Source organism: Chaetura pelagica, unplaced genomic scaffold (genome assembly GCF_000747805.2).
Source record: "Chaetura pelagica isolate M959 unplaced genomic scaffold, ChaPel_1.0 scaffold722, whole genome shotgun sequence".
In the NCBI taxonomy this organism is placed as follows: Eukaryota; Metazoa; Chordata; class Aves; order Apodiformes; family Apodidae; genus Chaetura; species Chaetura pelagica.
Genome location: NW_009952453.1, coordinates 185759 through 197302, shown reverse-complemented (window position 1 = coordinate 197302; position 11544 = coordinate 185759). Strand labels below are relative to the sequence as shown.

At 38.4% G+C, this 11544-nt stretch overlaps 1 protein-coding gene across 2 annotated transcripts in view; it reads left to right on the top strand.

Annotated features, from left to right (window-relative positions):
- The window catches only part of GLRA2 (glycine receptor, alpha 2), a 131706-nt gene that overhangs the window by 88738 nt on the left and 31424 nt on the right, over positions 1–11544 (top strand). For both annotated transcript variants that reach the window (XM_010008562.1, XM_010008561.1), the window contains exon 8: positions 11239–11388. In XM_010008562.1, coding sequence (XP_010006864.1) covers positions 11239–11388 — 150 coding nt within the window. The remainder of the gene's footprint in view (positions 1–11238; positions 11389–11544) is intronic.

The following is an 11544-nucleotide window of genomic DNA, read 5'->3' as shown; positions in this document are numbered from 1 at the left end:
TGTAAGTAACTGATCAAATAATAATCAAGAAAGAACCATATTGACATACCAAGTAACATAGTCAACCATCCCATTCTCACTTGTCTTACTCTGATGTTATGTTTAGTAGTAGTAAAGCAATTTTCTCTGACCAAAGGATTAACTTAATTTACCCATCTCTGATCTGAAGAGACCAGCAGTCATAAAAATAAACATATGCCTTTTCCCACTAAATTACATTATCAAAAGTCCTGAGAAAATCTATAATTTAGGAACATAATCTCAGAGAAGAATTAGAAAATCCAACTTTCTATTCACAAACAGCAGAGACCAAGTGTGAAAGGAAAAAAAGACACATTGCCCTAGGCATCCTTTTTCTAATTTTAGGGTTTTGTTGTTTGTTTCAGTCAATGAATTACTTTTACTGGTTCACTTAGTTGTGACTGCAAAAGGAAATACAGCACAGAAAGGATGCTGTAGAATGTTCTGCAGTCGTCTGAGCTTTAACACAATTTTCATGCCACCCAATGGAAAAATAATACCAAAAAATGTGCGGATAGATGCAAATGTTCTTAGTATTGATCACAGCAGTTGCACTGCCATCCACCTGTTCTGTGACTCTTTCTTGGTTTACATGAAAGGAAGAGATTTGTTCCTGCTACTACAAAAATAAAACCCTGACCAGTTGTTTGATAACAGTCATGTACTGAGTCAGTTAACTCTTCAAAAGTCAAAGAATGATGCAATTTGGTGCAATTCTTCCTAACCAGGCAGCAGGGGTAATAACTGCGTCTGATTGCTGCTGAACTGAATGAAGACTACTTTTCACCAGAGGAGGCTGAGACAATTTTACATCTTAAGAGGAAATGGAAAAGGTTTCCTGAACCTGAGTTAATGTTCTGTTTGAAAACAAGCAAATAAAAAACCAACCAACCAAAAACCAAAACAAACCAAACCAAAACAAACAAACAAAAAACCAAACCAAAACAAATCATAAAAAACCCCACCAAACCAATACATTTCAGAGAACTGTAATCACAGAACAAAAGCTGGCACTTTAAAAGTAGATACTCTGACTGTACTCAGACACATACCACATTGGTTTCATAGTTCAAATGAATCTTAACTATAAATGCTCCTTTGGTAAGTATCAGCATTTCACTCCGTTTATGAATTTAATGACATTGTTTCAAAATCCTGCCAGAGGGTTTTGCTAGCAATCGTGCAATCATGGTTTTGTGCCTCCTCTTCAATCTTCCTCAGTTTTTTCTCCTTTGTGATTGTTTTTATCCAAACTCTAATCCACTGAAGAATTTACCACTTAGAGTTCAAGTAAAGTGGGCATTTAATGACATTAAGGAAATATATTTAATATTTTTAAATTATTATTTCACTAGGAAGAATGGGTCAGAAACTTCTATTGTAAATGAGACCTGACATTGTCATCTAGCTACAGAGCCTGCCCCTATCTGTATTTTTCTGTTTCTTAATGCAACTACATATAATTCTCAGTTTTCATTGATCTCAGCTGGATATGGGGATGTTTCTGTGTGATAAATTTCTTTCAATTACTTACCAATAAGAAGCTGCTTCCTTGTAGCAGGGATATCAATCCTTATTTGTCACCTTCATAAACTGATCACCATGGTTTCACAAATCTGTTTATTGCTTTCTTTGGTCCATACACAGAACTGTCACAAATATTTGTATTATTTATTTTATTACTGCCAACATGAGCTTGTTTTTCTGCCTTCCTTTATTCACAAGCCAAAACTGTAGGATAAATTGGTGGGGCAGTGAGATGCTGTCATAACCTGTGCAGAGTCTGTCTGCACAGAGGATCCTATTTTTGTGTGGGAGCAGAAGGATTGTTTTTCCCTTTGGCTGTAGAAAGCTTTATTGGAAGTCTGGCTGTTTTTTGGAGGAAAAAAGAAAAAGATTCAGTCAAATGGTCGTGAGCTCCTATTCAATGCCTATTCAAGCTGCAACAGGGTAGGTTTAGACTGGACATTAGGAAAAAAAGATTCACAGAAAGAGTGGTCAGACACTGGAATAGGCTGCCCAGGGTGGTGGTTGAGTCACTATCCCTGGATGTGTTTAAGGGTCATTTGGATGTGGTGTTGGTGGATATGGTTTAGGGGAGAACTTTGTAGAGTAGGGATGATGGTTAGGCTTGGTGATCCCAAGTGTCTTTTCCAACCTGAACAGTTCTATGATTCTACAAGGCCAATTTCTTGAAGACAGAAGAAGGCAAAACATAGAAGTGGGATTGAAGAAAAGAGCAGAGGTGTGAAGAATATTAGTGTCAAGAAGCTGATGCTTGGTGTTACAGGTCTTCTTCTGAAACAGCTCAAGTGCAGACTGTTGGTCTTACTGGCTTGTCTGGGATCTGACAAAACCATACCACCTCTGACTATGACATTGAGGTAGGTTTAGCTGCTTCTGGGACTGCAACTACTGTAGAGCACACTTTTGTTGGCCAGTTAAGCCAGACTCTTTTTATCAAAAGGCAGAGAGAGGTAACAAGGCTGGAGAGTGACAAGAACCACAATTTCCTATTTCCACAAGGTGTTGAGGATATAGCTGAACTGGTGACAATGATGGTATCCCCTGATCTGTCCTTGCCCAGTGTTTTTCAGGATCAGGGCAAAGAGAAAAATCAGCAGTGCCCTGGGGGATGCCAGAGTCCTAGTTAATGATGAACACATGTATTTATATTTCCCACACGCACACTTCTCTCTTTTATAGTTTTAAATCTCTCTAAAATCTATCTTCTTGGGAGGCTGAAAATAGAAAATTGGAAAGAAATAACTAGTTCCTTTATTATTTAGTCCTTCTGTGCATCTGACCATGACACATACTGACGTGGATCTGCTCAATCCTAGTTCCACTATACCCTTGTTTACAAGGCATGAACTCAGCACAGTTCCTGGGGAGAGTCACCAGAACCTCCTGTTTTCCTTCTGTACCTTTTTTTTTACCACTTTCTGTAGTGGTCTGATCCAGACTTGAACTCCTGGCCTAGATATAAGAGACATTTCCACTTTGCTGTCATCTTAGTGAAAAGTGATACAATACACAGCTGACCACCTGTTTGCAAAAGTGGGCTTTTGACCCTGCTTACAATTTCAATTAGTGTTACTCCTTTCACATTATCTGAGGTCAGTTTGTTCCTGCATTATCAATGCATAATAAAATCGCCCAGTTTTCTCCCAAGTTGAGCACCAGCACCTTTATGTGTGAAAAGCACAAGCCTTTGTTTTCTCATCATAATCTGCTTCGTTAGAAAAACTGCTTTAAGCTATTACTCAGATTATTTGTTTCTTTATGCCTGAAAAACAGTCTCACTGTTTTCAAGGAAGCCAAAAGCTTTTGAAGTGGAAATCGTAGATCCTGCTTAAATTTCCTGTACAGAAAGAATAAATTGTCAGGAATAGGAAATACAAGGCAGCTACAAAATATGATTGCATAAAATGACACATGATTATGCCAATGCTTCGTGTGCCCTTGGGAAGGAAAAACAAGCAGTATTGGCTTTATCAATCTGATAACTGATTCTGTATTTATGGGTTTACATTTCTCAAAGGTGGAAATATGCTGTTTGAGAAAATAGATCATATAGTATGAATAGACACAGCCTGTGTCAAAAATAAGCACTTTATTTATTCTTCAAAATGGCTTTCCTTTACCTGTAAAACAAGTTTATTTTTTTTGTAGAGTTACATAATTTAAAGAAGTCTCAGTCTTGGGTGGGCAGTTACTGCTCCACTCTCCCTTTATCATGTCCTGCAGGATGCACTATAACACAGTCCTGTGTCATCTGAATCAGGCGTTAGTCACATGTTGTGGATGCCTTGAGTAATACCTGTAGTTTCTTGGGGGCTGGCCCCAGTCTGAAGGTGAGGAGCATCTTGCTCCCTTTCTTCAGGGTGAGTGGGATTGAACTGGCACAGCCGTAGCAGTCACCACTCACAAACTGGTTCTGTATCTGCAGCATCTTGTGGTCATCTCTCTGACCCCTGCTCTGGGTAATCTCTCTGAGCACCTTTGTAAATATCTTATCCCTCTTATCATCTTCAAAGATTTGAAGAAAAACTTACTTCACCTTTGAAGAAAAACCAAACCAAACAAAAAATAGTTTCCATACTTTTCCTGGTTTGAGTACAATCTGCATTTTTTCTGCATCAGCAGTGGGTAGGAGGGTTACCCTCTCATGACTTTGCACAACCACTGATAGAAATAGAGCAAAAAATTTTAGATTAATAGTTTATTCATTGCAAAAGGCAACTTTGGGTGACTGGAACAACATATGAGTCCCTGCTAAATTAATTGGGTACTTTCAGATGGAATTTGAATAATGGAGAGAGTGTGGGATTGTTTGTTTCAGTGTTTTTAAATTAAATATGTCTTGATTGCTTCTTGTTTTGTTTTGAGACATGTTCACATATGATTTAAAAATGGAAGATGAAGTAGATGTTTCTGAAAAAAAAAAAGATTGAACAAAATCTTTTTCTTAATTTAAAAAATAGAGTAATCTCATTAAAATAATCATAGATTTATAGAATGGGTTTGAGTTGGAAGGCACCTTAAAGATCACCTAGTTCCAACCTCTCTGCTTGGGTAGGGAGCCCAATACTAGGTCGCTCAGAGCCCCATCCAACCTGGCCTTGAACCCTTCCAGGGAGGGGGCAGCCACAACATCCCTGAGCAACCTGTTCCAGTGTCTCACCATCCTCACAGTGCAGAATTCCTTCCTAATGTCTAACCTAAGACTCCACTCCTCCAGTTTTAAGAAAGTACCCCTTGTCCTATCACTCCATGCCCTTGTAAAAAGTCCCTCCCCAGCTTCCCTGTAGCCCCTTCAGGTACTGGAAGGCCACTATAAGGTCTCTCTGAAGCCTTCTCTTCTCCAGGCTGAAGAACCCCAAATCTCTCAGCCTGTCTTCACAGGAGAGTTGCTTCAGCCCCTCTGATTATCTTTATGGCCCTCCTCTGGACTCTTTTCAGGAGTTCCATGTCCTTCTTCTATTTTGGGCTCCAGAATTGAACACAGTGCTCCAGGTGGTGTCTCTGAAGAGCCAAGTAAAGAGGGAGAAAATAACTGGAAAGAGTTTTTACTCACCAAATATTGTCATTTTTTCCTTCTTCCAACAAACAAACTAAGTAAGTTATACTATCATTTCAGAACAGACATTTTACTCTGTGGAAGTAGTTTAGTTCTGTAGTGGAACATTTGGAACTTGATTTTAATACCATTTCACCTCAAAAGGTAGGATGGGATTTCATTCTCATTCCTTCCCCTGCAGAAGCAGCTCCGTTTGAGTACAGGTCCCAAAGCCAGCTGTGAGGGACACTTGCTTTACTCAGCCTCCACTGAACACTTCATGAATATTTCCTTACCAGGTGAAAGAGTGATGGAATCTAAAAGACTTCCTGTTTTATCATCCATGAAGCTAAAAACTCTCATTGACCTGACCTGTCAGGATATTGCACCATTATTATGACCCTTTAAAATTGCATAGTGTGAAGGATAATTAGCTGGAAAGTGTTGCACCAACAGAGTAGTATGAAATGACTGAGGTTTTAGGACGGGGAAAGTAATTTGTATCTTAAATATGAAATTGTTTTAGAATTACAATATTTCATGGGGATGAAAGAATTGGGTGAAAATAAATATCCAGAATAAGAGAGAGAGAAAGAGAAAATTCTTTGTCATAGCAGCTGACAGTATGTTCTTAATTCAGAAGCTTCTTTGCCTGGAAATTCTGATGAAATCAGGGGTGGTAACTTCAGTTTCAGCTATTTAAAGCTGATATGCAGGAAAGAGCTATTAATATATTTACAAATTCAAGATTTGAAATAAAAATGTAGTAATTTCTATGATAACAGAATTTCATTTAAGTTTTTTTATTTAAAAAAATAAAAAAATTAGTGCAACATGAACGCCCTTGTACTGGAAGGCAGTTTTACTCAACTTTTGTTTCAGTTTTGATTTAAAATGTTACTTTGTTCTATATCCACCTTTCCAATCTGAAACATTTTCTGAACCTTTTTTTCCCAAGCGGCTCTTTTGTTGCATGGGAGAAATTTAAATGTTGATATTTTCCAGTAGCTGAAAATGTTCTTATTTAAAAAAAAATCTTCCCTTGTGTTGTTGTGCAAAAGCAGAGGTTTGGGATTTCATATCACAAGTCAAAGATATTTTAATAAGATCCTATCAACAAAAATAAGTGATTTTATGCATTTCAACACATGCTAAGCACCTAGCACTGCATGTTGAAGTTATACCCACAATGCAGAACTCTGGGAGAGAGTGGGTGCATCTTTATTTCCATTTTACACCTGTTTGACAGAATCAGAGTCAAAGCAGTTGTCTGGAGTCCCCTGAGGCTGGTGCTGCAGCAGAAATAGAGCTCATATTTGTGTTGATTCACAAATGTCAACAAATGACAGCTGCTCTGCTGGAGCACCTATGACCATGTTTTCCCCTGACTTCTCTCCACGAGAGAACTCTTTGTTCTGGTGGTGACACATGGTGATATGCTGAAAGGTACCCAGAAGCTTTGAAAGAGTCACAGTCCTAAAGTAAACAGCTGGAAAAGTGCAAGATTTCATCTTTGCAAGTCCTTCATGAGCAGTGTAATACTCCTTGGACTTTCATTTCCATTAGTTTCACTGGAGCTATTGATTCTACAACAGTGCTGTGTAGAGCAAAAGTTGGTCTTTTATTTACATAGCAGGCATGGCTGCTCACTAGCTGGCACTAAACCACTTACAGAGCATCTGAATAATTGACATAAATTATTATTTTATTACTGAGAACCATTACATCTTCTGCTCTAAATAACATTATATAGGAATCTCTGCAAAATGCAGTAAAAAATGGAGCAGCTATTTAAAGAAAGAAAAGGTTGAGAAAATATTGTCATGTTTTCTGAGCATGATAATGCTGAATGAGGCAGTTTCCAAATATCCACTTACAAAAGTACTGCAAAGTAAATTGAGTCAGTGTGCTACTGGGGCTACAGGCATTTCAGAGGAAGTGTTACAGGGCCTACCTTTGAAAAAAAAAATCACTAAATTTCCTTTTATATTTGGTAGGTTGATAATGTCAACTTTGAATTCATAGTGTTACTGCAGACCTTGGGTTCTATCCTGTAAATGAAATTAAGGGAAAAGTGGCAAATACTTAGGAAACAGTCTCTATTATATAGGCTCACGTGGGATATCTTCTGTGATTCTGTTCTGTTCTACTTAGGGTTACATCAAGATACTAGCTAACAGAGATGATTTCCTGGCTTTTTCTAAGCAAAGGTGGCATATAATCAAGCAGATATATATACCTGAAACAGCCACCCAAAACTCCAGTCATTTTAAGATACAGTTCAGTTGACTATAGTGCAGATATCTACCTTCCACTTAGATGCATTTTGTCCTACAAATGCTTATTTCTTGCTACTAATTAAAAATAAAAAAAGAACACGTACATAAAATGTTTTCAGTTACATGAGATGAAACCTTCTCAAAAATAATGAGTGTTTATACTGTCCCACATATACTCAGTAGTGACTATGGAGCATGGACATGCTAGCTAAGGAAGCTGGAGAAACAGTTTTGTTTGAGGAGTCCTTACCAAAGCAGGTCATGTAAGCTTTTAGTTGAGCAAACCTGTAAGTTCTTGTGCTATACTGTGATTTGAGAAGAAACATAGCTGATAACACTGGTTTTGAGTGTGCTGAAAAAATCTCCCAAAGCAATGGATGTCCCTAGGATATCACACAGCACTTAGTTGTGCAGACCTCAGCTCCTAAGAGCATGTCACTCAGCAGTATTTTTAACTGAAAATTCGATATGAAAGGTTCCTTACACAGTGCAAAGGAGAAAAAAGATCCTAGGAATGAGATGCCCACTAGAGCCTGCCAAAAGGAGAGTTTTCTGTGAGTATAAGTGAGAAATGGCTGATGAATTCCTAGAAAAAGATATTTCATTCATATGTGAGACATTGCAGTAAGAAGCTACCATATCTGACAGGCAAGTGGCTATAACGCTCATCTGGAATGTGCAGATCACATTCACTGCTTTTCTGTGCTCATCTCACTGAGGAAAGTGTTCAAGCACCATGAAATCCTCTGTGCTAGGGCCTTCTCAATCCCTGCAAGTGTTTTGAACACATCAAAGAGAATAACATCAAATTCCACTGCTCAAGACTTGTGTCTAGGAAGGGGAGACTGTTCCCAGTCCCCACGCAAATGCAATTTTCAGTGTTTTCATACAAGATGGGACCCCTCTTTAGGAGGGGTGGCTGAGAGATATTCATTTCAGATCACTTTGCAATCTGGTAGATGTGACCATTTCCCAGTTGAAGGAAGAGACAGTTTTAAGTCAGCTAAAACTGACACAGACCCTAAAATCCACTGAAACTTTGCATTGTACATGCTTTAGATACTGAAGTTGTGGTCTAAAATCTGAGCACGCACTTTAGGAGTGAGTACACTTTGGAAATGTGTACTAGATGAGGGCTTCCTAGGCTCTGTGCAATAGATCCATGTCATTTTCCATGCACAGGGGTAGCTAGGAAGAAGTCTGGCTTCAGAAAATTGTAGGGGTTTTAAGGCTTTTAGCAACATAATTCTGTACATACCAGGAATACAAAGATAAAATTGCATAAAATTATGTAAAGTTATATGAAAACAAAGGGCTTAACCTTCACTCATTGCAGGACTTTCCCAGTTATTTCGTTTTATCTGTTGTTGGAAACAATTTTTTTCTGTTTTCTCATTGAAAGCTGCGTCATGGTATGGCAATGGCTAAACAAGAAAACAAGCCACATACCTGCCAAGAATATTGTGATCCTCTGATTCTAGCGCAGCAGGCTGGAGTTAAAATAATCCAGCTGGCTCAGCAACTGTGAGGATGCCATTTATGGCAGCACTGTGTAAGTGGCAGGAAGGCTAACTCAGGGCTTCCTTTAGTATTTTGCCTTCCCTGCTTTAAGCCCACTAGGACAGGATTTGCACTGTCAGAAATGCTGATTCTTGTAGCTTCAACTCCCTGCATTGTGCTGTCTCTGGCAGCAGAGTCCAGCTGTTTGTGCATGTCTAATACATCTCCTAAGGGCACTTGTAAAGGAAAAGAAGCTGGCCCTTCAAGGAAGGTAACAAACAACTTAAATTCAGCTGCATTTTACACAAATTCCAGTGACTTGATTCCTACTGCGTCTCACGGAGTGTCTGGGGCATTGTCAAGTTTTCACTGGGTTTCAGAGCTGCTCATTAAGGATGTAACTTGTGAATTTATTTATTATTTTTTTATGTATGGGAGAGAGCAATGCAGACCTGCTGTGTATCTAATTGAAAGGCACAGATTTGTAGTGTCACCTTAATTTGCTAAATCTTCCTCTTTCATCTCAGCCTTATGCAAGTTGTATTATGGGCATTGCAGGGTGGAGCTGCATTATAGCCTGAGTTACTGAAATCCCATCGAACAAAGCTGCATAATAGTACTTGGCTCCTCTAAATTTTGCGACTCAGTGTTCAGGATCTGCTGGATGGAGGTCTGTATCTTCTCTGTCATGCTTTAAATGCCAGTTCCTCTGCTCACACATTGCTTGCTGGAGCAAATAGTGCAGCATATTCCATTTTACTTCGATGGAAACATTTTCTACAGACTTTAAAGGTGACGCTATTCAAGCACATGGCAAATAGGAGTGAAATCTACTGAAATAGGTGTGTTTCCATTCAGCATGAAATGGTAGCCACAGCCATAAGAACAAGACCATTTTCAATAGTGTTTTCAAAGGGTAGATGGGGAGTTTTCCGAGGTGGAGACCAGGTCTCATGAACATTAGAGTTAGATGCACAACACACCCATTTCTGCTGTCTTTTCACACCACTGTATGCTTTGAAATGCTTGGCCTACAGGTTATTACTCAGATGTCAAATGCATTTTAATATACTTTCTCAGAGTTTAGGTATGATCGATTTTGCTTATCTTGATTCATTTATCTAGTGGTTCCGTTTGAGGTGATCTTGGGTATCAGACATCTCCAGAGGACTGGTTAGTATACTGGAGATTTGTACTTTGCTGGATTAATAAATGGAGGCTAGGTACCTACTGTGGCAATGCGTGATGCTTTTATTTAGGCAACTGAGTGAAGCCGCATGTGTCTATGCTTAGACTATGGTTCTAAGCTCCTCGTTACAGACAGGAAGGTGAAGAAACACTGATTGGGTGTAACTCACCTCGTTGTAGAGAAAACACCAGAAAGAGTTCAGATGTGTAACATCCTAGAAATTCCTGTTCTAACTCACTACTTGATTTATTTATATCAAAGTAGTTTAGACAACAAGCTGAAATGTACGTTTTTTACATTAAAAGTCAGATTTTTTTTTTAATTCCACCCTTGATGTAATACCTGATAAACAAAAGAGAACACCTGCTGTTGCCTAATCGTAAGATCTCTGCTTCAAAACTGCAAGACTACAACGGAACACAGAGACCAAATACAGATATGGAGGACAACATTCCTTTGATATGCAAAGTGTGTAGCTCATTAATTTGCTAGTGTTTGGCCCAGTGTGGGTAATATATCTTGTGACACTGCAGTGCTGTAATATACCTGATTTTATTGTGGACCAGTCAATTTAAATCAGAATCAACTTTTATTAGAACAGAAGCATCTGGTATTCGGGTAATTGCAGTAGATAATGTCAATGAAAATGTATTTTTCTTATGGAGTTGTTGGATAAGGGTCAAGTAAATAGGAGCAGATATTTAAGTAGTAAAGTAACAGCAACCCGTAGGATACAGCACAGATACAGTTTAATTTGAGGTTGCAGATATCAAACATAGCTAATTAATCAATATAGTAATTGGTTCATAAAAGATTAAAAAATGATACATATAAAATTTATGCAGTTGTTTTTCAATAGGTATTGTATCATGCCTTGTATTAATATATTTTCTGATAAGCTGTGATTATGACTATTGGAGCACTTTTGTAAGACTAATCCTGATTCTGTTCCTAATGGCAGTAGCTCATAATTTGTGTATTACTTGTGAACACGCATTTTTCTGATACTTGGTTTATTTATTTGTTATAAGCCAATAAACTAACAGACCAAAACATAAAGAAAGAAAACCATCTCACTGAACAACTGGAACTCATGCTGTGCAGAAATACGTTTATTTTTTCATGTCAATATCTTCAGATTCTGAAGAGATTTGAAATGTAACATGCTGTATCCTACTTCTTTCTAGGTCTCCTATGTAAAAGCTATTGACATCTGGATGGCCGTGTGCCTTCTCTTTGTCTTTGCTGCATTACTGGAATATGCAGCAGTCAACTTTGTTTCACGGCAGCATAAGGAGTTTCTGAGGCTTCGAAGAAGGCAACGAAGACAAAACAAGGTAAATGTGCTCCTCACTTGGGGTGACTGAGTCTGTCCTAACAACATGTGGATGTGCAGTTTATTTCTTACCTCAGTTCTTCTTGCCCTTGCAGGAGAGTCTCATTCTAAAGTTTGCTTTTGAGTGGTTACTCCTTGATAAAGAGTTGATAACTAG